General features: G+C 44.3%; 1 protein-coding gene across 3 annotated transcripts; it reads left to right on the forward strand.

The window, feature by feature from the left end:
- Window positions 1-308: 308 nt before the first annotated feature.
- Window positions 309-27,821, forward strand: LOC118233947 (exopolyphosphatase PRUNE1-like). 3 transcript variants are annotated; one of them, XM_035430123.1, is made up of 8 exons: window positions 309-833; window positions 11,370-11,474; window positions 14,439-14,644; window positions 16,569-16,753; window positions 17,869-18,027; window positions 18,289-18,383; window positions 21,981-22,139; window positions 23,932-27,821. In XM_035430123.1, exons 1-8 carry the CDS (start codon window positions 795-797, stop codon window positions 24,448-24,450), a joined length of 1,467 nt encoding a protein of 488 aa, XP_035286014.1. In that variant the 5' UTR covers window positions 309-794; the 3' UTR covers window positions 24,451-27,821. The 3 variants fall into 3 exon arrangements, with proteins under 3 accessions (XP_035286014.1, XP_035286015.1, XP_035286016.1); XM_035430124.1 differs by having other exon boundaries at window positions 309-533; XM_035430125.1 differs by lacking the exon at window positions 14,439-14,644 and having other exon boundaries at window positions 312-533.
- Window positions 27,822-27,870: the final 49 nt, after the last annotated feature.

The following is a 27,870-nucleotide window of genomic DNA, read 5'->3' on the forward strand; positions in this document are numbered from 1 at the left end:
CTACCGAAAAAACTTAAGAGGAAGATTATTTTATGGTCGTCTAGTGCAGCTGTAAATAGCACGAAATGGGATGCCTGCTTTTTCTGACTTCGCGCAGGTGGACCGTGGATGAGTCGGAGCCAGAGACTGTCAAGGCCAAGAGGCACCACCTCCCACCCCAGTGACCATAGACTGTAGCCCCTACTGTAGTTTAGTAATCAGGAAGTGACGCAAACTGTACCTCATTGGTCCACAACGAACATTATAACAGTGCCCAAATGACACAATAAATCATGAAATCGACCCATGGACAGTCATGAGATGAATAAAATACACATATTGTGACTATTTGTTCTTGTGAGAAAAAATTACTGACTTTGTTTTTTGAACGCAAAACACCTATAGCCTACTGGAGCCAACCGCTATGGCGCTAGTGAACAACCAGGAACAACAAGACCAGGAAATGAGCTTCAAAAACGAAGTCTGGTTTTGGCCGCTTGGGTCAGTTCACTGGGACCACTGCTTTTGACCATCCGTGCCAGATCAAGATCGAGGCGAGTCCGCCGTCCGCAAATATGACGTTCCGGAAGGCTGTTGCTGAAGGCTAGTTTTCTACAGTCTATGGTTGCTGTCTGTCCTTACGATGACCGGATTGTGACAACGCATTGAGGGACTGCGATGCTATTCGAGCGGAGTATTAGCACCTGCGGTAGTACAGAACTGCTAATTGTTTACTATTGACTGTCGAATTTGCAAAGAGAATAGCAACCATTCGACTTTTAGGAATATTGCGGGCTTGTTGTGCTTCACTGAAAATGGAGGGTTTTCTACGGAGCAGTAGCGCTGCCCTTAAGGTACGTGAATCGAGTGCTTCCCCGCGTAGTGGTAAACTAGCCACAAAAATCAATTCGCTATTAATAGTTTTCTATATTCGTCCACTTCAGCGCTTGTGTTATTGCTCAATGTTGTGTATGACTCTAAAGTAAAGCACGGCATGCCAGTTAACCAGCTAACACTCTTAAACAAGCCAGCTAATTAGCTTGTTGAAGCCAAGTGTCCGGCAAGATAGATAGCTAACGGAATGGCATCTGTGTACTTGACAGATAACCTTATCTTGCTAGCTGGACTGCAATGAATGTACCCCTTTTTAGTTGAACAATCATCCGTAGCCTACAACAATTTGATATTTTATTTATTTTTTATTTTTCAGATTTGCTGGCTACGTAGCTTGTTGGTTAATTGTATTTGCAGATTATATAGCTGTTGACTAGTATTAGTCACCTAATTAGCGCGCATTTAATACCTGTTATAAATTGTTAGACGGCAAGTTTAACATTGCGCAGTAAAATGGTTTTTGATGCTATACTAGCTCACTAACAACCTCCATATCGTTAGTTAACAGAAGTGGGATGGCAGGTATGTCCCACACCTATACTGCACCGAGAGTTTGCCACTTTTCTGGGTTTCCTACAGAAATAATCACACTCTCAGATTCCCAGCCCTTAAAAAAATTTCTGTACCTTGCGACCCAATTTCAACAGACAGAATTCACAAACTACTAACTTAACACGTCCGCACAATAAATTCCCAAATGTAGGGGATTTTGCGTTCTCATTTTTCCTTACAGATTACGTGATTTTCATGCTGCTAGCCCCAAATAATATGTCTCCCCATTGGACATTTACACCAGCCAATCATTTACCTGCAATGAAACTGTCACATGTTCACGCAAAATGGACATATATTTTTGCACAAGAAAATTTTCATTCACAATAGTGATGGGCAAAGCAGTTCTTTTCAGTGTACTAAATCATTTGAATCAGTTCATTAAAAAGATTCGTTCAAAAGATTTGTTCACCAAATCTTTCAGTGCTTGACCGGAGCTCCGACTGCGTAGTCCCACTCACTGAACTGAAACACGGCCGAACGTTCAGTTCAGCTTGCTAAGTACGACACCTAATTATTAAATAAAATCTTTGGTACTACTTCCGACTTCGAGACTTCAGACATGAGAGGGAGGGAGAGGGGTGGGCTTGAGCGACTCGGCGATCACTCAGGGCTCACGTTCACTGTGTACATTCAGTGAACAAATCACTGAACATGCACCATTCAGTGTATCCCTGCGAACGAATCATTCGCAAATGACACAACACTAATTCACAACAGTTAGTACGTTTGTGGCTGACTGGTAAAATGTAAGTGTTCTATGGACTGCTCAGCCACTGGATTGAATCCCACCTAAAACTCGGACGAATCCCTCTTTGTTTATGCACGCTTCTTTGCTCACTAATCATTGTCTATTACTTTTCAACTATTGCTTTTGCACCAAATCTAGCAGGGCTTTCACCGAACGTATAGACTGTATTATGACATACCATCTACACCAGGGGTGCACAACAAGGGCCAGTCCATTTCAGGATTTTGTGTGAACATGTGCCAATTGTCTGAGTAACTTGCCATTTTTATACATTGAAAACGTGTTTTTCTTCAGATTCCACAGACACAACCAAGGTTCACTGCATGTTAGAGTAGTAGCTCACTAGCTAACAGTAGTGAAAGAGCTTTCAAAGTTCATCTCTATTGAAATAACATCAGTAGTTGATTTGCTTTACAGTGCTGGACAACTGTTCCCCTGCCGTTTATCAAATAGTGCATACGTTTACCAGATTATTGGTCAAAAAGTGTGCAAATTAATATGAATTATTGAAGTAGCTAGAACTTGTCATGTTTTCCACTGAAGAAATACATGTCTGTATAACGTCACCTAGCCTATTACTCAATGTCGAGGGAGATTGGGCCTCATTCACAAATATCTTCCTAAGTTTTTTTCTTAAATTTGTTCTTGAGAAAGGTCCTAAGAAAAGTCTAAGTCAGATTCATGACGTGTTCTTACACCGCAGAATTGTTCCAACCGTGTTTTTATAATGATGAATCTCATTGTCCTCGTGAACTGAAAGCACGTGCCAGTTGTTCCTAATTAGCATAGGTAAACGCCCTGCCAATCAGAAATCACACACAGAAATTCAAAAGAAAAGTTGAGAGAGAAGTCAAGAATGCCCAAACGAAAATCTAAAGACGGTGGACGTAAGAAAAGCTTCAGTAGTTCTGAAGTGGAGGTACTGCTGCAGGAAGTGAACAGCAAACGACCTGTCATATTTATTAGTGTCAGTAGTGGATATAAAATAACACAAAAAAAGATGCATGGGATGCTATTACTCGTTTAGTGAACGCTGTATCTGGAGAAGGTCGCGCAACCGATGAAGTAAAAAAAAGAAAAATGGTTTGATGTCAAATCTGAGGCAAAAAAATGCTGGTGGGAGTGGGCACAAGGAATTGCGTTTTATGCATTCAAACAACAAAGCGCTTCTCGTCACAGTAACCTGCATCGGAGAAACTAGCTGTTTCAACCCGTCGCTGCACAAAAAATTTATTGCCAGTCATTTTGGTGTCACCCCCCTCTGATGGTGTCACCCGGTGCGGTCCGCACTCACCTAGTGACGCCTCTGAATAAGTGTTCTCTTCTTCAACATGTCCATGTGTTTAAAAAGTGTTACGTGCTTAGTTTGTATTCAAAATTTAAACATTTGCTTTTGCAGTATAGACCAAACATTGCATAATTGAAATTCCCAAAAATAAAAGGTCACTCCAATGGTTTGATTTTTATCAATTATTTACATATAACCACCATCTGAGGTGGAACCTGGCACCTTAATGCTTTGTAAGATAATGAAAATAATTATAAAGAAATATTATAAATGATAAATGATATTATTGTAATTTAAATCCTATAATATTACACAACTGTAGAATTGAAGAAAACGCAATAACCAATTATTTTGCACAAACATGTCAGCACTCAAATGTGCGTAAGTGTGCTCTTGAGTGTGCGTAGATTCTGTTCTTACTTCAGAACAAATCCCAAATAAGAAAACATTGGTGAATGTCAGAATCTTTGTGAAAACTGCATAAGTGGGTTTTAAGAAGAAAATTCTTCTTAAGAACGGTTGGTGAATGAGGCCCATTGTTTTTAGCACAAAATTGGACTTTGGCATTCGTTGCCCCTTTTCATCCTAAAATTATCGTTTTATTATAATGTTTGGTAAATGCATGTAGCAAGGTGAGGATTATGTAATCAAGGGGGAAGGTTAGGGTTGCCCCAGAGGGCAAATGATCAAGCCAGGACAACTAACTGCACAGAAATACAATAACTCACTCTGTGAATGTATGATTTGAAACCGTATTTAAAAAATAATTTAAACTAAATAATACTTGACATCGAATTCCCTTTCACGGCTTGACTAGACACCATTTTAGAGTAATCTTTAGGCAGTCCTTTCGTATTTATTTATTTGTAAACATTTGATCAACATAATAATAATAATAATTATTATTATTATTATTATTAATGTATTTTTTTATATGTACATGTTTTTGGGGTGGGCATTTGAGGACTTTTGGAAGTGGGGGTGTGGGAATAGGTAGGAGGGTACATACTGTGATGTACTCGTAAGGAGAGAACAAGACCCCCCATGATTCTCCTGTCCCTAACCCTCCCCCATGCCCGTCCCGTAGGAGGTGTGAGGCGAATGAGTTGGTAAGCAGAGCAGAGGATGCCCCTCCTATCCTTAACCCCCCCCCCACCCCCCACCCCCGATGTTGCAATCCATCCAGGTGTCCATGTCCTACTGTGTTCCTCTCATTAATTATTTTCAATAACACAAGCGATTCTCCAGTACCCTTTTAATCAAGATGGCTGGTATCTGGTTGCCTTTCTTGTCACCCGAAACGCTGCGCTTTATTGCCGTAATTAAGCCTCGTGCTCTTTATCGCGCGCAATGCCCGACCCGTGTAAACATTTCACTGGAAATTCATTCTCTTTTATTGCCGGAACAAACGGTTGAGCAAGCCGTCGTCGCAGGGTCATTGGAAGGAGAGGATATTTGCTGTCTGAGAGCGTGTGCGGGACGGTTTACAGTTGGCTGGCTAATCTGAGGGTAAACCCTATTTTCAGAAATGAATGTCGAAATCCTCCCGGCCCCTGGCATTGAGTGTCAAGAGGTGGAACATCCAGGGTCAGAAGAAGTAGAAGTCCTCCCTCAGTATTTTGTTCCAACCACCTGGATGTGCTAATTAACACAATTCTTCTGCCAGCGGAGCTAATTGGTGCAGTGAGCTGGCTGAGTTCATGGATGGGAGAAGCACATGGAAGGACTTTAATTTTCTGACCCCTGGACTGTCCACGTCCGGTGTCTAGGTGTCACCCGCTGCCACATACTGAATGGGTTGAAATCTGTGGGATGCTAGTTTGTCCTCAAAAGACATGGCGCAAGATAGCTGTCAACTGGTAAACTACATTTCCCAGAAACCTCCTGTGTGAGGTTCCCGTCTGTTCTGTTTGCCAGTTACTTGCTAAGCTGCATTCATAGCCCCCAAGTTCAGCTCCTCTCACCCTGTTCACTGGTTACTGCCGGTTGTCAGGGAGAAACAGCACATTCTCCTCGCCCTTTTCCTCCTTCCTCTGCCACTTAAGTCTGAAAATTCAAGCTCTTTCGCTCGATCGGTTTCATTACATTACATTGCATTACAGGCACTTATTAGATGCTCTTATCTAGAGCACCATTTACATAATTTATAAAGCTGGATATATACTGAAGCGATGCAGGTTAAGTACCTTGCTCAAGGGTTCAACGGCAGTGTCCAACCCAGGAATCAAACCTATGACCTTTAGGTTACAAGCCCAGTTCCTTACCCATTATACTACACTGCCGCTCTGGTTCTCCCAGCTGATGTTTACCTCTGGAGACGGCAGACGTTTTGTTGCCAAGTGACTGGGATTTGCGGGCAGACGAGGTCTGGTTTACGCCCACACGCAGACGCCCGGCAAACAAGCAAGAGCGTCCCGTCGCCGAGAGAGGACAGCGTTTGCCGAATGCGTTATCGCCGGCAATGAGCTTGCGGCCTTTCTCGAATCCCGTTCCGGTCAGATGAGCCGTACGCACACGCTCAGTCACTCCGCGATGCGCACTGATAGCCGTACAATGACTGGACTGTCTCCTGATCAGTACGGGGATTTTCCGCTTGCACTCGTGAACAGGATGTGGGGGGTGGGGGGAGAGCGGTTGTCACATTGGACTGGAAAAGATTCCAGCTTCCAGCACTTGGCCTGTGCGTAGTCTTGAGTGCCGTTTTAATCACAGCAGGCTTAAGCACTTTCAAAATCTCGTCATTGCCGTCCTTGCTGAAGAACATCCGATAAACGCAGCCCTTTTTTTGTCCCCTGTGAATCACATGAACTGGAAATACCCAAAATGTGTTTTGTTTAAGGCCGGCGGGTAAACTCGTGGGCTGTCATCAGAACCAAAGGAGGTGACGACCTCACCGCTGATTTAGGATCTGCGTGCCGAAGTGGATTACTCTGTGATGCTGAATGGCACAGGCTAATTAAAGCTGAAGTACGAGGCCTTTTGTCGCTCTGGGAATTAGAAAATATAAACGTTGCATCGCGCAGGGGACACTCTAGGTCTGCGCTGCGAGTGCTGATGCTTGCTGTTGTGTAGATTTACTGCGTAGATTTATTGTGTAGATTTATTGTTTAGATTTGCTGTGTGGATTTATTGTGTAGATTTCCTGTGTGGATTTGCTGTGTAGATTTATTGTGTAGATTTGCTGTTTGGTTTTTCTGTGTGGAGTTACTGTATAGATTTATTGTGGAGATTTACCATATAGATTTGCTGTGGAGATTTATTGTGTAGATTTGCTGTGTAGATTTACCGTGGAGATCAGTGAACTGTGTGGTCTTGGAGGTTTTGCCACCCACCCAGACAGCTGATAACACTTGCTGGTTGTGATGAAGCTCCAGCATTTGAAGTGTTGCTTGGAATTAAGAGCCTTCAGAGTGAAGGGGGGGGGGGGCTGGGGGGGTTGGCACAGGGTGTGGGGAACGGCGCAGACCACAGCCAATAGGAGGGGTGGAGTTGGGGTGAGCAGGGCTTAGCGTATACAAGGTACTGAACCATGGCGCAAACAGTTACAGCTGCTACAGGGCAGGGCTGAACTTTGACCTTTGACATTTCAGTGTGTAGGTCAGTGGTTGTGACAGGGGTGACTGCCTCCTCAGTTGTTGAGTCGGGCGCTTGATATTTGGGGGGGGGGGGGGTGCAATGGCCAGGAGTCCGCGGGTTTAATCGGCTCTGAGGTAATGGAGTAACCTGGATACCGTACAAACGGGACAGGCCACCTCAGTACCGAAAATAAAAAGACCAACTTAATCCCTTTACCGAATTTTCAGTCGGTGCTGGTTAGATGAACAGCACCAGCTGCAGGTTACTGAGTTATTTAATTTAGCTACATCTGTTCAGCGGATGCTCTTATCCAGGTGTAGGAGAGCAGCAGCGACAACAGACAAATGGCAACGGTGATGGTAACAGCGAACGCAATAAGTGGCTAGAACAAAGTGTGCTGTTACCATAACTACCTGTCCTGGCAAAACATATTCAGCTGTTCTGTCTGTTAATATAAACTGTATTATTATTATTATTATTATTATTATTTTTATTACTGTTGTTGTTTTTATTATTATTGTTATTATTATTATTTTTGATGTTGTTATTGTTATTATTAAAAGCTGAGAGCATGTGCATGTCTTTTTTGTATCTATTTGGGAGCATAATTCTTCTCATAGTGCTGTAGTTAAGTTGAGGCCGGTTCTGTTTTCCACGGCGCGCAGGAACTGGCAAATTCCTGGCAAATTGTGGTCACTCACTCGCTCGCTCACGGATGACCTTTCAGGGATGTTTTGTCAGACACATGCGCAGATGGTGCTTCGTTTAGTAGGACGCATGCGCAGGTGGTACGGCACAACATTTTTAAGCACAGCTTTATCGCCTAATGTTACTTCAGCTAACCATAACAGCCTAACCCTCGCGTTTCGCCTACTTTACCTAACCTAGTTAGCACGTACAGATGCTATCCTGCACGCATGAGTAGGAGCTAAGGACACACAGCTACAACCACCGATACAGATGTATGGGCACACGGCACAACGTTACAGAGGTGAGGACATGGCATAGCCAGCTAGCTATATAGTTCGCCAAGTTGCGCCGTGGGTCTGAACGGTTTCGTGCTTGTTTCTTCTCACACGCGGTGTGTAAGTGTTGAGTGTCACTCTGCGCCAGACTCTGTTAAATATAGACCCTCCACTCCCCACCCCCCCCAACCCTGTCGCCAGCCTGCCTTCGTCCTGTCACTGATGCAGACTGACTATCTTGGGGGGGGGGGCGGGGCATTGCCATGGCGTTCATGCCCGGGAACCGCTGATACCGCTAGGATCCCGCCCAACCGTCCCTCGGCTCTGCGGCACTCTCGGTTCTGGAAACAAGATCGCTCCCCATCGCCCCCACCCCCCCTGCCCTTAATCGATCTCCGAGCTTGAAGCGTCGGCCTGTCTCTATCTTTCCTTCCCCTTACAGCGATGGGACACACGACAGTGCTCTGTAAACATGTACGTAGTAGAGTGATAAATGTATTCCACTGCAGATTTTTAATATTGAGTCTGAAAACCAAAATAATTTCTATATTTTCTGCAATGATGTCAATTATATATTGTATTAATTTATTATACAGTTGAAGTGAGAAGTTTACATACACTTTTAAAAAAGTCATTAAAACTAAATTTTAACCACTCCACAGATTTCATGTTAGCAAACTATAGTGTTGGCAAGTCAGTTAGGATCTACTTTGTGCATGACACAAGTAATTTTTCCAACAATTGTTTACAGACAGATTATTTCACTTTTAATTCACTATAATACAATTCCAGTGGGTCAGAAGTTTACATACACTAAGTTGACTGTGCCTTTGAACAGCTTGAAAATTTCCAGAAAATGATGTCATGGCTTTAGAAACTTCTGATAGGCTAATTGGCATTATTTGAGTCAATTGGAGGTGTACCTGTGGATGTATTTTAAGGCCTACCTTCAAACTCAGTGCCTGTTTGCTTGACATCATGGGAAAATCAAAAGAAATCAGCCAAGACCTCAGAAAGAAAATTGTGGACTTCCACAAGTCTGGTTCATCCTTGGGAGCAATTTCCAAATGCCTGAAGGTACCACGTTTGTCTGTACAAACAGTAGTACGCAATTATAAACACCATGGGACCACGCAGCCGTCATACCACTCAGGAAAGTGTTCTGTCTCCTAGAGATGAACATGCTTTGGTGCGAAAAGTGCAAATCAATCCCAGAACAACAGCAAAGGACCTTATGAAGATGCTGGAGGGAACAGGTACAAAAGTATCTATATCCACAGTAAAACGAGTCCTATATCGACATAACCTGAAAGGCTGCTCAGCAAGGAAGAAGCCACTACTCCAAAACCTCCATAAAAAAGCCAGACTACAGTTTGCAACTGCACATGGGGACAAAGATCTTACTTTTTGGAGAAATGTCCTCTGGTCTGATGAAACAAAAATTGAACTGTTTGGCCATAATGACCATTGTTATGTTTGGAGGAAAAAGGGTGAGGCTTGCAAGCCGAAAAACACCATCCCAACCGTGAAGCACGGGGGTGGCAGCATCATGTTATGGGGGTGCTTTGCTGCAGGAGGGACTGGTGCACTTCATAAAATAGATGGCATCATGAGGAAGGAAAATTATGTGGATATATTGAAGTAACATCTCAAGACATCAGCCAGGAAGTTAAAGCTTGTTCGCAAATGGCTCTTCCAAATGGACAATGATCCTAAGCATACTTCCAAAGTTGTGGCAAAATGGCTTAAGGACAACAAAGTCAGGGTATTGGAATGGCCATCACAAAATCCTGACCTCAATCCAATTGCAAATTTGTGGGCAGAACTGAAAAAGCGTGTGCGAGCAAGGAGGCCTACAAACCTGACTCAGTTACACCAGTTCTGTCAGGAGGAATGGGCCAAAATTTCAGAAACTTATTGTGAGAAGCTTGTGGAAGGCTACCCGAAACGTTTGACTCAAGTTAAACTATTTAAAGGCAGTGCTACCAAATACTAACAGAGTGTATGTAAACTTCTGACCCACTGGGAATGTGATGAAAGAAATAAAAGCTGAAATAAATCTAATAAATTCTCTCTACTATTATTCTGACATTTCACATTCTTAAAATAAAGTCATGATCCTAACTGACCTAAGACAGGGAATGTTTACTCGGATTAAATGTCAGGAATTGTGAAAAACTGAGTTTAAATGGCTCAGGCTCCTATAATGCACTGCTGCCTATAGAAAAAGACCACTTCTGTCTTCGAAGACCATATATCTCTGTCCTACAGCATTATTTTTGTTTTATTTATTTATTCATTTATTTTTACGCCAGATAAAGATATGTGACTCTGGTGACCCTGGTGTTTATATATTTATATATACACACACCCCTGCTCATCAGGTTTGGACACAGGTTTGGTCTCTGTACTGCAGGCTCGTATGCCTGGCTTTTGAGGGAGAGCTGAGCTGACCTAAGCTAAGCTGTCCTGAGTTCAGTTGAGCTGAGTGGGGTGTTGAGTTGAGCTGAGTGGGGCTGAGTTGAGATGAGTGGGGTGTTGAGGTGAGCTGAGTGTGGTGTTGAGTTGAGCTGAGGTGAGCTGTGTGGGGTGTTGAGTTGAGCTGAGTTGGGCTGAGTTGAGATGAGTGGGGTGTTGAGGTGAGCTGAGTGTGGTGTTGAGTTGAGCTGAGCTAAATTGAGCTGAGTGTGGTGTTGAGCCGAGTTAATCTGAGTTAGGTGTTAAGCTGAGCTGAGTTGCACTGAGTGGTGTGTTGAGTTGAGTTGAATGAGGTGTTGAGCTGGGTTGAACTGAGTGGGGTGTTGAGCTGAGTTGAGTTGAGCTGAGTGGGATGTTGAGTTGAGCTGAGCTGAGTTGAGCCGAGCTGAGCTCAGTTGAGTTGAGCGGAGCTGGGCTGATTTGAGCTGAGCTGAGCTGAGTTGAGCCGAGCTGTGTTTATCCGAGTTGATCCGAGTTGAGCCGAGTTGAGTTGAGCTGAATTGAGCTGAATTGAGCTGATCTGAGCTGAGCTGAGCTGAGCTGAGTGGGGTGCTGAGCAGCGGAGCTGAAGTTGAAGGCGACTCTTCAGGATATGACTGCCTTTGAGGAGCGAAGACTAAAGAGAGACGAAGCATTTTGTGACCTTGGCGTTCCTCTCTTCTCTCCTCTTTTCTCCCCCTTCAATGTTCCTCCCCTCCAACCTCCTCCCCCTCCTTTTTTCTCTTTCACCTCTTCCCTCCTCTCCTCTCTCTCCTCCCTCTCCTTCTCTCTACTCTCCTCCCCTCTCGATTCTCCTCTTTCTTCCCCTCTCTTTCTCCTTTCTCTGTCCTCTCCTCTATCTCACTTCTTTCTCTTTCTCTCTGTCCCTCTCCTCTCTCCTCCACAGCGCGGCTCAGAGGAGCACTCTGGGTTCCACGTCGTCCTGGGAAATGAGGCCTGCGATGTGGACTCCATGGTCTCCGCCCTCTCGTTTGCATACTTCCTGTTTAAGGTTGGTTTGGCCCCTCCCTCTTTACATATTTAAAATGTGGCTTCACTTGTGGTGTTACTTTCCATGCGGTTTAGGTAGGAATGTGTCCACAATATTTTCACGGTCTGATGCCAGCATATGATATTATCCATCATTATTGCAGGAATTGATACTTTGATTTGTAACTCCCTGGAACCAGCATTTTATTTATGATCTACCCATGAGCCCTCGCGTGTACAGATGGCTCCTCTAAAACTTTTTTCCCCAAACGGTCCTCCATTTCACTTGGAGTATCACACAGTAATAGTTTTCACTTCCTGCCTACAGTTCCCAGAATGCAACTGTCTTTGTGCCTGTTAGCATGACTGCTAGAGCACATTACAGTAGATATAGTTTTATAAGTACCCATGTGAAAGGGAAATTAACATATTCTCAGGAGTCTGATATAGGATTTCTCAACAGGGGCGGTACCGCCCCCGAGTGGGCATTTATCGGATTGTTGAGACACGAATAATGGAAAGGGGGGCCTTAAAAGGGGTTGTTCGTTTTGGAATTCTGAAAGGGCCACCGTAGCTTGACTACATTAAGCCAATGAGAACGGTCATATCGAAAAAAAATCGAATTCTTCCCGTTTTCATCCCATTTCCCTACGACTTCTGTCTGACAGGCAGGTACGCTTGATTGATGTGAAATGTGGCCAATCTGCTGTTGTTCAGAATTTTGTTACATTAAGAGTGTCCATCGTGGTATGGTCACTTAAATGTCCAATATTATGTGACAGCAGCATGATAACCAGCAGTTGTGGTTACATGATAAATTGGGTCCATTTTAAGCACGGAATTTCTCTTTAAATATTCAACGGATCAGTGTGTGATTCTAAAAACAGGTTTCTATACAATTTGGCTTATATTTTTACATGATAGTATCAAACGTACGCAGAGCAGTCGTGGTGGGTGACATGATGTGGTCTATTTTAGGTTTTGCTTTCAATATCCAATGGACAATGGTGTTTTAAATCTAAACTGGGATTTTCTTTGTCCACAAATGATGCTGCTCTTATGATTTTACTTCTATGCCAATACAGCTAGCCTACAATTGTAGCTGCTTGATTTTATAAATAGAAACTATACACATGGTACCGGAAAACGTAAAATACTTAAGCTAGTAGCTCTGCCCAACGCTAGATATAGAACTCTAATACACACACACAATGTTGGCTAGTGGTTGTACGCAGTTTTATTAAGTATCCTTAATAAAACTAAATAGAAAATAAATAGTTGGATTTACTAAATAAATGAAATTGTTGGATTTGCTTAATAAAATGATAGACATGTTGCACGCAGTTAAGAATGTGACGTCTTCAACTTAATTAGTTTGTCCTGTTGTTATTAATAACATTGCCTGCTGCCACTGTCCACATGATTTTTTTCTTTTTTTGGTTACATTGCAACCCCACTCGAGTACTTACAGTTCGGGTTCATTCCGTCTCCGTCCAACCCACAGCTACTTCTATGCTTAGTCTATGAGCAGGTTTTTTAAAATGAGGCGATCAAACCCTATTTTTTTATTTAAGTGTTTTTTTTATTGTTGTTTTTAATGACTCAATTTAATTAATTATTTAAAAATATATATAATCCAGTTCAAAATGATATGCTTGACCTGTAAATCTGATCTATTTGTTCTAAAATAAAACACAAAAATCAATATACCCATCTACTATCTCCATTCAATATGGGGATGGTGGGGGGTGGTGCACTGGTGAAAAAATGTTGAGGACCCCTGGTCTAATAGATCCACATAACGGAGAGGTTGAGCAGTGCATTCTGGGTATTGGGTGAGGTTAAATACCCTTAAAATGGTTCGCAAACCCCAAGCATTTCAAATGAGAAGGTGATCCTAGTTATTGGACTAACGGGTCCTTTCCTAAGGGAGGTATCCTATATCGACAGTAAGGAGCAAAGCTTTTGACTTTGTGGTTGAGCAAACCTCATTAGATTTTCTTTTTTAGCTGGAATGAGACCACAAAGACCCAACCCTTACTGTTGCTCACAATTTAGTTTATTCTGATGGGATCAGCAGAACGGGACGTTGCGTGACTTTGGAGAGAGGGCAGAGTTTGGGGCACTGTATCTGTGTGTCCTGTACCTCAAAAAAAAAAAAACACAGTATTTGCCCACAGCTGAAATTTTTTGTTGTTGTTGCTGTAAACTGGAAAAATGTTTTTTACCTTGTGGGGACCGATCCTTGATGTTTTTAGCTGTCGCCCCGTTCCCCTAAAAGAATTCCAGAATTATGATCAGAGATCCCCTTCCAGCCTGTCACCATGGATACATGCCCATTCAGTCACGAATCACAGCGCATTACATTCTCCCCTCGTTAAATATTCATGAGACCCTGGATAGCTTGAGCTACCCGCCGGGGATGAGGTGGAGTGAGATCCAATGAAACGCCCTTGGAGGAGGAAACCGAACTTGGTCGAGCCCTCATGTGCAGATGCCAAGTTTTAACGGGTTCTGTTCCTCCCTGACTAAGACCTTTAGCACATGCAAAACCTCCTAGCACTCTAGTGAAACTAGTAACACAACCGATGATTGGTGCAAAACAACTACCATGACCAATCACTGGTCATGTTATTGGTTTTCTGTGTGCTAAAAAGGCTTTGCATGTGTGAAAGGTCTTAGTAAATCAGTTTCTACGAGTGCAGCTGAAACTCCTTGTGTCTAATCTAAAGCCGTGTCCAAGACAGCCTCTTAACTACTGTGTCCTCAAAATATGTACTGTCTACTAAACATACTGCCTACTGTTTATTTTCTAATACGCGATGAGCAGTATGCAAAAAATGTCTTCCATGCTATTTTCCAGCGGTACTGTGGAAGTGTCGCTAGACGTCCCGCCCTTGTCGTAAAAAGGCTGCCTCTTCGTTTGATTTATGGGACCACCTAAAAAGTATGGTTTACCCCCTCCCCCCCACATCCTTTGCTCTAGACGTCAGGCTCCTCTGGGAGGACGCCGGTTCCGGTCCTAAACATCCCACGGGCCAACTTCCCGCTGCGGACGGACTCCGTCTTCCTGCTCCGGGAGAGTGGGTTGTCCCAGGAGAACCTGGTGTTCCGGGACGAGGTTGACCTGCCAGGGCTGCACCGCGTGGGCCGGCTGGCGCTCACCCTGGTAGACCACAATGTGCTGCCCAGGTCAGAAGTCACAAACCTGTGACGTCACACCACTTTGTGCCATCCCTCTATTCACCTATTTAACAGGCATTCTCATTGTGGAAAGGAATGCTTAACCCTTTGAAGAGTCTGTTTTTGGAAAGTCAGTGTTCTAGAACTATTGCTTTCAATCAGCAGTAGTGATTGTGACATCAGCAATAGAATGTTCAGTTAAGAACATTCTAATCAACCATTTGTCATCTCACACCTTAAAGGGATAACAAGGCTCCAGAGTGCGGCCAAAAATCTGTCAAGTGCGACTAAACAAAGTTGTTTTTTTTTTCTTTTTTTTTTTTTTACATTTAGACAGTTTATTATGTGTATTTTTACAGGACATACATTTTAATCGGTAACAAAGTTGCTGGGAAAGCGGAGACGTATACAGACGTATACAGTGACGTAATGACGTGGCTCTCTAGCCCGTGGAAAAGCAAACCGGTTCTTGGAAGGTTCACAAGTTGAACCAACTGCGAACCTGCACTAGCACCAGCCCAGAACCAGAACTAGGTTCGCGTTGGTGGAAAAGAGGGATGTGTGTTACGACGGAGTATTAGGGCCACATTGAGGGGAAAAAAATTCTGATATTTCAAGAATAAGGTTGTATTACGAGAATAAAGTCATAATATTACGAGAATGAAGTCGTAATTTTAGGCTACGTGTTATTTTAGACGGGAAATATCAGAAGAGCTGCCTGCCGCCTGCGTTAAAATGAGGAAGTTGGAGCATCTTGTGAAGTTATACTTTAGTATAGGTTTCACAAATAACTAAATACTTAATGTTTTGGTACATCAGCACCACATTATCATAAGTATCAGGACATTGAAAAGATTGTGCAAGAAACTGTGTCTATTCCGAAGAAAGAACCACACGGACTTGGAGGAGATTGCAGGCTCAGGCTGACATTAGACTGTCCTCTCGCCCATTTTGTTGGTTGCTGGTAATATATTTTCATAAAAATTATGCTTTTTTTCTTGACATTTTATGATTTTATTCTCTTAATATTATGATTTTTTTCTCGTAAAATTACGACTTTATTCTCGTAATATTATGATTTTGTTCTCGTAATATTACAACTATTCTCGTAATGTTACGACCTTGTTCTCTAAATCTCAGAATTTTTCTCCCCCTCATTGTGGCCCTAATACTCCGTCATCGTACAGTGTGTGTTATGTGTGTAGCTTTATTTGTTTTTCCCACCCGCATTCTGTGAAGACCCACTCTGCCTCTGATTGGCTCTGACCCTGATATTCTTCTTCGCTGAATGTAGGTGGGGAAGAAAATATGGTATGTATGTTTGAAACCGCACTCTGTACTCCTCCGGGAGCAGCGCACACTTTTGTTTGAGTTATTTGAGTTTGATTTATTTATTTGAGTTTGTCAAGCACTTTAAACATCAGCACTTTTTAAGTTTATTTTTTAAACAATTGTGGTTATTGCGATTTCTTGTTTGTGCTGTGATTTAAATAAAGAAAAAACATTTATCTGCACCTTTATTCCTGATTACAATCATTTACATAATGTGTTAAGAAATTATCAATGTGTATGGGAACTGACAAAAAAAGTAACACTTAAAATGTATTATTGCGGCGCCAAAAGGCGCGGTGAAAAATTTTGGGTGCAGCTAAATTATGTGCTGGTGCACCTAAATGAAAAAGTTAGGTGCACCAAGTGCAACCAATGTAAAAAGTTAGTCTGGAGCCCTGGATAATAATAATAATAAGAGTCCCCCAGAAGTGGGGATTGAAACATAGTCAGGATTATTCAGGCCCGTCCAGCAGGGGTGATTAAACTGTGAAAGCGCTAGCTCCGGGGTCCTCTGCTTCACAAATACTGTGAACAGAGTCGAACCAGATCAGACTGTGCAATATCGCTTCTCCCACCATTGACATTTCTCTCCCACCTGCAGTACTGACAGTGACCTAGAGGGGGCAGTGGTGGAAGTAATCGACCACCACCGGCTGGAGAGAGCGCCGTCCCCCTCTTGCCCCGTAACCGTGGAGACCGTGGGCTCCTGCGCCACCTTGGTCGCTGAGCGCATCGTCCAGAAGGCTCCGGAAGTTCTGGACCGACAGGTGGCGCAGCTTTTATACGGTAACCACGGCGGAAGATTTGAGGCCCGCTTTCGCTCGCGTTCGGTGTCACAGACAGATTAGACTGGCATGGCGCGTTACATTAAATTTAGGCACCTGAAGCAGTATTGGACGGCAGTGTAGTATAATGGGTAAGGAGTTGGTCACAGGATCGATTCCCAGGTGGGATACTGTCCTTGTACCCGTGAGCAAGGTATTTAACCTGCATTGCTTTAGTATATATCCAGCTTTATAAATTGATGCAATGTGAATGCTATGTTAAAAGTCGTGTAATTTGCTCTGGATAAGAGCGTCTGCTAAAAATGCCTGTAATGGACGGTAGTTTCTTTTCCTCTCTGAATTAATAGCACTTGTTTTCAGGAAATATTTCTAATATAGAAATTAAATTTAGGCACCTTGAAGCAACATCCTGTCTCAGGTGTGTAGAAGAAACAGAAGCTGAAGTAGAATGCTTGAAGGGTCGCCGAGCACCATGTGATGCTTGCATATGAAGTGGGTTTGTTTGGGAGTATCAGTTACATGGTGTGAAGGAGTCGCTTCAACCATTCTAATTTAGGGAATAATGTTTTTTTTTAAATGTGCCCCTGGTTGACAGAGCGGTAGTCGGTTGGATTTATCTTTAAAAAGCGACCAGCCTGCTTGTAGTTCCTTCGTCGGCTCACCAGAATGATGGTTGAAAACGATCTGCAACATTACATTACGTTATGGTTTTGCATTTTGTGGATTATCCGGCACATTTTTCACGATTAATCAATTCATAGAGCTGGATATTTTCTGAAGGGATTAAAGTTGGGTTCTGTACCCAAAGCTATATCAGCAGCACCCCTAGCTGGGAGTCGTACCCCTGACCTTTCGACCTGACCGTTATGCTACGTTGGCTCGCTGCTGCTCACTGGTCTGTGTGTAGTGTAGGGTGGCAGTGAGGTGTAATGGGCAAGGTGTTGGTTCGTTGTACCCTTGAGCAAGGTACTTATCCTTGAGTACCTTCAGTATATATCCAGCTGTATAATAGCTGTTGCTCTGGATATTTGCTCAGGATAAGAGCGTCTGCTAAATGTCTGTAATGTAATGTGTGTGTGTGTGCGCGCGCGCGTGTGTGCGCGTGTGCGCCTGCAGGCTCCATCATCCTGGACTGTGTGAACATGGCGCCCGAGGCGGGGAAGGTCACGCCCAAGGACAGGCAGTACGCCCACGCGCTGGAGTCCCGCTACCCCGACCTCCCGCCCCGGACCCCCCTCTTCCAGTCCCTGCAGAACGCCAAGTTTGACGTCTCGGGTACAAGCTAAACTTCAGCTTTGTTGTGTGTGTGTGTGTCTCTCTATGGATTTTGTGTGTGTGTTCATGCATGTCTCTCTCTATGGATTGTGAGTGTGTTCACAGTTCACAGTGTGTGTGTTCCTTAGGGGGGGTGTGTGAATAAGGGGGAGAAATAAATAGTTTGAGTTGAGAAAATATTTGAGACTGTCTCTGGGAGATTTAGGAGATGAGCGAGTCCCCATAAGCAGTGTTAAATTCCAGGTGTGTGTGATTTCACAGGCCTCACAACAGAGCAGATGCTGCTGAAGGACATGAAGGCAGTGTCTGGAGGAGATCTGAGGGTGGCCATCAGCGTGGTGTACATGAACCTGGATGTGAGTGTGCCAGCTTCCCCAGGACCTGGAAAAAGTCTCTCTGGTTTGATAGGACCCTTTCTGCTTTGGATTGTGCTGTGCTTAGATGCACAGCTACAGAGTCGTTAATGCTGTGTGCGTGCGTGTGTGTGTCTGTGGGTGTGTGTGTGTGCATTCTCTGGGGGATCGTCACCTTGACACGGTGGAGAGGCTTGTGTTTATCCAGAGAACCTGAGAGCGATGCCGTCTGGAGCTATGCTCCTGGCAGGGTCACCCATAGTGGTAAGGTCGAGGGGGAGGGTACAGACGAAGCATGGTCCAACCAAGACCTCAATGGCGGAATGGACGGAAGATGGGGGCTGATCACAGTGTCAGGATGTAGAGCTGTGAGCAGCGCCACAACGGTTGCGAAGGCAGAAGAAGGCTGCAGCAAAGAAGGGCCCCTAATTGTCTTGGTCTCCATGCCATTGGACTCTGGCCTGGCCTTCTCTATGTCAAGGACTGTGTGGAGGCCGCCTGTCCACCAGTCTCCCCACTCCCCAAAGATTCCACGCACAGGCGTTTTCCTGAAGGACCCCCCAACGCTTGGAACGTGCAAACACTTATGGATGGTGCCTCCAGCGATCGACCTGAAAGAAGATCTGCAATCATTGCCAAGGAGCTGAGAAGGTTTAAGATCGAAACCCGCCCGGGCGAGGAGGGGCAATTGAAGGAGGAGAAAGGTGGATACACCTTCTTCTGGAAGGGAAAAGCTGCTGATGAACCCAGAATCCATGGAGTGGGATTTGCTATCAAAACCTGGCTCATCACCCACCTCTCCGAATCTCCAGTAGGCATCAATTAGCGCCTCATGACCTTACGCCTGAGGCTCTCGAACAACCAGATGGCCACTGCTGTGAGTGCCTATGCACCAACCCTGGACTCACAGGACGAAGATAAGGAGACCTTCTATGCCGCCCTGGATCGGGTTCTATCGGACATCCCAAAGGAAGACAAGATTCTCCTACTCGGGGACTTCAAAGCCAGAGTCGGTAAGGATCACAAGCTCTGGAAAGGCACCTTGGGTAAAGTGGGTGTTGGGAATATCAACTCCAATGGAGTCCTCTTATTATCGAAATGTGCTGAACATTAACTTGTTATCACTAATACCTTGTTTCGCCTGAGAAACAAGGTCAAAACCTCATAGACTATCTGATTGTCAGGGCTAGGGATCACAAAGATGTCAACATCACCAGGGCCATGACCTGCACGGACGACTGCTGGACAGACCACCGCCTCATCCGTTCTACAGTGACTATCCGGTTAATGCAGAAAAGGAGGACACAGAGAAACTAAGTCGCCCAAAATTCAACACCAAAAGCCTGGGTGACATAAACAAGGTGCAACATCTCCAGAACACCTTACTTGAGAGACTCCCAAAACTGTATCCTGAGGGTGTTGAAGAACACTGGAATGTTCTGAAGGCCACAATACCCGAGACCAGCAGGGACACCATTGGCTACAAGACCAGGAAACATCAGGACTGGTTCGATGAAAACGACACCGAAATAGAACATCTGATCGATGCCAAAAGGAAAGTCTTCTGCTCTTGGCAGAATGACATAAATTGTAGGGACAAAAGACAGGCCCACTCCAAGGCAATGGCAAATGTCCAGAGCAGGGTGAGAGAGCTGAAAAACAAATGGTGCACGGAGAAGGCCCTGGAAATGCAGCGGCTTGCTGACACCAGGTGACACCAGGGGTTACTTCAATGCCACCAAGGCTGTGTATGGACAGCTACTGAGGCATAAACCCCCTCCACTCCAAAGACCGACAAACCCTGTTGAAGGACATTGTGGACATTGTGCTCCATATGGCGAGAACACTTTCAAGAGCTCCTGAATCGAAACACCGAAACACAGTTGAGATGGAAACCATCAATCAAATACCTCAGCGACCCATCATGATGCACATGGGTGACCCCCCCCAGCAAAAATGAGGTCCTGGATGCCATCAGGAAACTGAGCAATAACAAGGCCTCTGGACCTGATGGGATACCGGCAGAAATCCTCAAAGAAGGCAGTCCAGAACTCTTTTGCCACATCCACAGCCTGCTTGGCAAGATTTGGGACAAGGAGGAAATCCTTGCTAAACTCAGGGACGCCCTGATTGTCACAGTCTTTAAGAAGGGATGTAAGGCGGACTGTGGTAACTACAGAGGGATATCCCTCTTGTCTACAACAGGGAAATACTGACTCACATATTAGCCAACCGACTACTACCACTGTCAGAAGAGATCCTCCCTGAGTCACAATGTGACTTTCGTCCTGCCAGGGGAACCTCTGACATAATTTTTACAGCTCCTCAGCTACAGGAGAAATGTCGGGAACAACATCTACCGCTGTACATGGCATTCATCGACCTCAGAAAGGCCTTTGACTCTGTGAACCGAGGCTGCCCTCTGGTCTGCCGTCTCCAAGATCGGATGCCCAGACAAGTATCTCAAGATCTTGCGTCTCCTGCACGAGGAAATGACTGCAACAATAGTTGGCAATGGCGGCTCTGAAACTTCACCTACCTTGCAGGTCATCTTTCCACAAGAGCTGTCATTGATGCCGAGATTCACCACCGTATAGGGTGTGCCAGTGGGGCTTTTGCTAGACTGAGGAAGAGAGTGTTTGAGGATTAGGACGTCCAGACTAAGACCAAACTCCTCGTCTATCAAGCGGTAATTCTGCCTTCCCTGCTTTATGGGGCCGAAAGCTGGACCACCGACAGCAGACATATGAAAGCCCTGGAGCGGTACCACCAGCGATACCTCCGTAAGATCCTTAGGATCAACTGGGAAGAACTAACGTCAGCGTCTTGGAGGAAGCCAACATCCCCAGCATCACCACAACCATCACCCGGCACCAGTTACGATGGACGGGCCACGTTATACGCATGCCAAATACCCGCCTTCCGAAACAAATGCTTTATGGTCAACTGAAGGAAGGGCAACGCACCCAAGGGGGACAGAAAAAGCGGTACAAGGACAACATCAAAACCCACCTGAGAAAGTGCCGCTTCAACCTCAACAACTGGGAGGAGGTGGCTCTCAACAGGAACCTGTGGAGCAGGATGGTCTATGAAGGCACGGTACAGCAAGAAAAGGACCTCCACTGTGCCGCAGAAGAAAAGATGCAACAAAGAAAGGAGAGATCCACCACCAAAATGGCTCCTCCAACTACCACTACCATGACAACCATCCACAAATGCCCCCATTGCAACAGAACCTGTGGATCAAGGATCAGCCTCTACAGCCACCTGAAGACCCACCAACAGGAGGACAATCATACTCGACTTCGAGTGGTCGCCGATGATGATAGTGTGTGCGTGCATGCGCGTGTGTGTGTGTGTAAAAGGCAAATTATCAGTAGAAATAGCTTAGTTAAAAAATAACAAGTTAAAATCATGCAAGGATGGGTTTTTTTTTCAAAAAATTGTCTTTTTTGAACATTGGATCCAATTAGTAGTGTCTGAAAACTAGCATTCACAGCAGAAAAAATCACAGCAGGTCACTTATAAAGTTCCGTTCCCCAGCAGAATTCAAAGCGGGAATGACTTTTAATCCTGCCTCCCTCCCCCCCCCGTTCACAGGCTTTTCTCCAGAGACGCTTTCTACAGCAGGAGCTCTGTGAATTCTGCCACAAGCACTGCTTTGACCTGCTGGTCGCCATGACAATCTCCTTCAACGAGAACAGCGAGCCTTTCCGCCAGGTGGCTGTCTACAGCTCCAGCACCCTCTACAGGGAGGAGGTATGAACTGCAACCCGAACACATTAAATGACTGTCTGGTTCTTTTTGGGTGTGGTCTTGTCTGGTTGTGTTGGAGAACAGAACCTTGTGGAGCGTTAAGAGTATTCTCTAGACCGCAAGAACATATTGGCCTACAGAGACTGAATGAACTCTCCTCATTTTTGAGTACCTATCATTAATAATGTTCAATCCAAACCCCTCAAGGGAAGAAAAGTTGGATTCTGGGGCCTGGAACCAAGTTGTGGTTTTAAGTCTAGACATCAGGTAGGCAGGCATGTGCCATTTTTGTTGAATTTCTGAATAGCAGTAAAGTTTTTCAGTTGATTCAAAGGCCAGCCCGGGTCATTATCTGAGCCCATTACCAGAGAGTGACATCACTGTATCTTAATAAAGATAATCTAACTGGAGCTTGATGTTCATTTTGAGCTGCCCATGTGCCAGCACCACGTAGGCCTGCCGTGTCCGGCCTTATCAGCTTTCCCCAGCCCTTAGTCTCAGCAGAACGAGCTGGGCGTCTTCTTAAATAGACATGACTAGCCCATTCCTTTCGCTGGAGCGGAGCAGAGTCTCGTATGGCTGTGCAGCGCTCATTAGGGATACTGCACGCTAGTCGCTTGTGACAGACGCTCAATCGCTCAACGCGTTTAAGAGGTGATTAGTGGCATCTCGCGAGTCAGGTTTTATAAATACGTTTGTACGGCTTGTTGGTTTTAAGCTCTTGCTGTGAATGAAGCGATTCCCTCTCGAGACCAGCTTTTCCTCATTAATCGCTTGGTCTGTGTATCCGTTTACTATGAAACGGCTTAGTGGAGCGCTTATGAGTCTTTGCCAACAGCAGTGCACTGACTGACAGTGGGAAAATTACTGTTATATACTAATTATATTATGATCATTTTTCTTTTTTTGCAAGAGTCCCAGTCGAGACGGAATAGGCTTAGAAAGACAGAAGAAGCTTAAAAACACCCCCAAACAAATAAAAAGGAAGAAAACAAACGTGATTTAAAGTCGCTAGCTGGGGGCAGATCTGATTTAAATGCATGTCTGCTGTACTTTTTAAGATGCTGTTGTTAGACACCAGATTGTACAATTGTGAGAAGATGAACAAGGATGCTGTGTCATTGAGTGATTGAGTGATCAAGCGAGTAGTTTTAGTTAGTGTTAGTTTTAATTTGTTCATTTTAGTTTGTGTTTGTTTTAGTTAGTGTTAGTTTTAATTTGTTCGTTTTAGTTTGTGTTTGTTTTAGTTAGTGTTAATTTTAGATCTAGTTTCAGTGTTAGTGTTGTTTTAGTTAGGTAGTGTTAGTTTTAGTTAGTGTTAGAAAGTGTTAGTTTTAGTTTGTGTTAGTAAGTGTTATTTTTAGTTTGTTTTATTTTTTGTTAGCATTATTTTTCGTGTTTTAGTTAGTGTTAGCTTAGATCAGTGGTCTCCAACCCTGGTCCTGGAGAGCTACAGGGCCTGCTGGTATTCATAGTGACTCTGCACTTCATGAATCAATTAGAGCAGTTGATTACACAGTTAACTCAACTCACCTGGTGTCTTTGGTCTCAATTGGGTGCTGATTTTAAGGTGAAAACAAAAACCAACAGACCCTGTAGCTTTCCAGGACCAGAGTTGGAGACCACTGGTTTAGATCCCTGAGATGCTTTGCATGTAGAAATAGAATCTAAAATACAGAGAGAAGAAAACGATATTAAAGCCCCAGAAATGGAGCCGAGTGAAACAGCGGGGTTGTGTGTAATGTGCTGTCTGTCTGTCTGTCTGTCTGTCTGTCTGTCTGTCCTCACGCCGTAGGTCAGTCGAGCGTTGGAGCGTGCCCAGAACCCCTGTCTGAGCCTGTTGCCCATGAGCAGCCCATACGCAGACGTCAAAGCCTACCTGCAGGGGAACACACTGGCCTCGCGCAAGAAGCTCCTCCCCATCATCATGGACTTCCTGTGCGACTGGGAGCAGCGGTCAACTCGGCGCGCAGGGAGCGGGGACAGCGAGGTCCTGGAGGAGGAAGAGGAGGTGGAGGAAGAGGAGCCGGACGATGGCCATGACTCCTCGCGCTCATCCGGCGTGGACGAGGACGCCCGGACGCCGCCACGGTACTCCGCGTCGCGGCGGCGGGGGGCGGGCGGAGTCGCAGAGGAAGAGGAGGAGGAATGCGGCCTGGTCCCGCCCACGCCCATGAACAGCCTGGTGGAGGGCTGCCCCCTGGACAACGGCATGGCCCCCATCAGCCACCAGGCCCTGCTGGAGAAGTTCCGCAAGATGGCCGCAGCCTCCGAGGAGGTGGCTGGGGAGGAAGGGACGTCTGAAGCGCTCTGATCCCCGCCAGCCAAGCCCTACAGGCACGCTCCTTTTTTTTCAGCGGATGCTGTGAAGCACGTCATCTGTGTCAGGGTTTCCTGGGTTAGACCCCCGGGAGCCGAGCTGCCTGGTAAGGACACAACCTTGAGGAAACTGCTGAGCCGTAATGGCGTCAGGAACAACTTTCTCGTTTTACAAGGACAGCCGGAGGGAATGTGGCCATTTTGGCTCCTTCGTGAACATTGAACACCCATGTAACTGATTAACAGTGCAGTGATTTCTCATATTTTTTGTTTCCTTAAATTAATTTTTCTCCAGCCCGGAGTCGAATGGGCCCTTTAAGATGCCTGGGCTCGCATTTGTCTTTTTAGGGAGAGGTGGGAATAAGACAAAGGGGAAGGGGAATGTGATGCTGTTCTGCCCTGTGTGAGCCTGCTGTACGCCTGCCCTGAGTGAAAACTGAGTTCATGGCAATCAACAACTGGGATTGGTAGGGTCAGTTTTGATTGGCCAAACCCATAGGCCACTCCCCTAAAGCACAAAAAAAAACGTTGTTGGTCACTCTGGAAACTGATCTAATTTTCAGGTACGATGAGACTGGAATCTGGCAGCTTTTGCGCATTGGTGACACGGCAACTTGTACTGACACACAGTACAGACCTTGTGCGCAACGAAATGCAAATCACCTCATAGTGAATAATGTCATTGTTATTTTGTAGTGTTTTGGCTGACAACCTTGCCCAGGGAGACGTTTGCTTTGTTATAAACTGGCATAGCATGGGTTTTATTAATACATTGTGAAAATATTTCTGAAAAATATAATTTATATAATTCGTACTGAATGTCCCTTCTACTCTGATGTCAACATACTAGAATACATGGTTCTTCAGATTAAGACCAGAGACTCATGTCCCCTACAGGGGACAACAATGTGTTTCCTGGTCTAAGTGGGTTATTACAGTACAGGACGTCCGTTGGTACTGCGTTGTTTTTCAGAATTAAGGATGTAGTTTCATTGACGGAGGCAAAAACCAGTCAAGGTTGATCCTTTCACTGTAACCAACAGAGTTCTAGAACTCTTATGTCAAAGGGTTAATTTTAAAAAATTCTGCCCCAGCAGTAGAACGTTCAGTTAAGAACATTCTAAATGCATATTTGTGATCTGACTGCCTTTAAAGGGTTAATAACACTGAGCTCAGCATCTGACGAGGCTACAGGATCTGTGCTGGTAACTGCACACCTTTAACCCCCAACGGCAGCTGGTCAACACTGCGACGTACCTGTTTCCAGGGATACCAGCACTGCCCTCCGTCCTGTGATGGAAGTGATGCGGCCAAAATTTATTATGTTTGCTGTGGAAGCAGTTATTAAATATGTTCTTTTCATTGTTGTAATCACACCGTTTCATGTTTTTACTTTGTGATTGTTAAAGCTGTTGTGTCTGTCATGCTGTTGCATGTTCACATATCATATTTGCAAAGCCTGGCAAAAGTAGCTTTCATGGGAATAATTATGTTTTTTTTGTTTTTTTTTTGCATATCTCAGGTTGGGTGGTCAGCATCACTACTGTTTATTTCAAATTAAATATTTCAGCATGCTGCCCATTTTATTACATCGTAGTCCAATCTCTAAATAAGGTCATGTAATTAGATATGAACTTATACAAATACCATTGTCTTCTTGTTATACCCAAATTGCAAACAGTCAAACAACTGCAGTTGAGTTGTAACATGATTTAGTACCTGGATAGTTTTATGAAATTAACACTCAAATTAAAAAAATTATAAGAAGAATAAGAATAGCCACCTGATAGGGTGTGGAAGACAATGACCGTTGTTTTTTTTAGCCTGCATGAAAGGTTGTTGTTTAAATTTCATATTGAGTTAAAAAGAGACTTCTTATGGTGTGAGTTTTAATTTTACTGCTGTAAAATGGAATTAATTTCCTTCACCCTTGGACTCAACCTGTGAACTCAACTGAATATAATGACCCTGTTATTTCCCTGATATTTCGTGAGTAGATTATAAATGAGCAGTTATATCTCTCCTTGAGGGGGGAAAAAAAACAGTTTTGGGGTGCAGTTTAATCTTTACTCAAAGCAGAAACTCCTCAGACATCAGTGCATTTAAGACAGATGTTTTCACCTCATACATTTCAGTTTTATCACTGTTTTGGAATGAGAAATGTTTATGTTCGCTGAGGAGCACACCACCTGTATGCCTGTTTTTCAAGGATCTCCATGTTCAGCTGAGGTTGTATTAGAACACCTTGTGTAAATAGCAGATCTGTTTAATAATTTTGAATATTAGTAAATATGCACTTGAGGCTTAGATGAAAATACAATATTGTAATATGGTTTATTTTTTTATTTACATTTTATTTTATTGAGGATAAATCTAGTTTAATTACCTGGTACGGATTTGCAGTGTACAGTTTAATGTGCCTAATTTGTAACTAAAGGACATATTAGCATGTTATGGTAATTGTCCCAACTGTCCCCCCCAAAAAAATGTGTGTTCTTTGATCACTCTTCAGTGTCGAATACTGCAGTTTACTTCAGTGCAACTTCAAAGACTTTTAACTAATGTACGTGGGTGTATCGTTTTGATGTATCGCTAACCAAATATTTATGCGTGCCAAAAATCATCATGCCAGTGTACACGTCTTCCAAATACGATTATACTTGTCTGTCGCTTGCTAATTCCTTCTGTCTGTCTTAAATAGTTCCTTTGTCAGTCTGGCTCTATTACTGTTTATCGGCGTTACTTTTATCTGTGCTCACGGGGACCGTTGCTGCGACGCGCTATGCTAGTTCGGAGATCGCGCTCGGCCCTTTTATTCAGGGTTGCCAGATTTCGGAAGCCGTCTTCCCAACATTAAAATTTTTTTTTTTTTTAAACTGGAGGTTTGTATCATAAGAAAAATGTGAAGGAGTATGTGGATGACTAGGAGACTTTTTGATTAGCATGTTTAAGGACAGCTAATCTGGCAACCTTGTTCGCGTGACCGAATTCAAGGCCGACAGCATGTAGCAAACATTGGAGGACTGGAGGCGCCTGGCTTCAAGCGTTTTGTAAGCACGGTTAAAGTGTGGAGTTGTCCTGGCTTGAATATCCTTTCTATACAGTGCCGCATTGTGCCCACTCACTATAGCCATTCTTTTTGGTGGATAAATGACGTAACCAGCATTCCCCCCGTGAAATGCTGTAAGATTTATAAACAGGGTAGCTGGAACTGCGGTGGAGTTTTTGGGTTACGTGGCCCAGGACAATCAAGATGAAACTGTTCTTATTTGTACGGATAAAGTCACTGTTTGCCACTGTTGGTTCCTGTATGTGGGAATGCAAGACCAATAAAATGTTGAGAAGCACAGTTCTATAAGAATTTTATTTGAACGTGTATGTTGTTCCTTCATTCCTTTTTCTAAATTTGGTGCGC

The sequence above is a fragment of the Anguilla anguilla genome, chromosome 8, assembly GCF_013347855.1.
Source record: "Anguilla anguilla isolate fAngAng1 chromosome 8, fAngAng1.pri, whole genome shotgun sequence".
Taxonomy (NCBI): domain Eukaryota; kingdom Metazoa; phylum Chordata; class Actinopteri; order Anguilliformes; family Anguillidae; genus Anguilla; species Anguilla anguilla.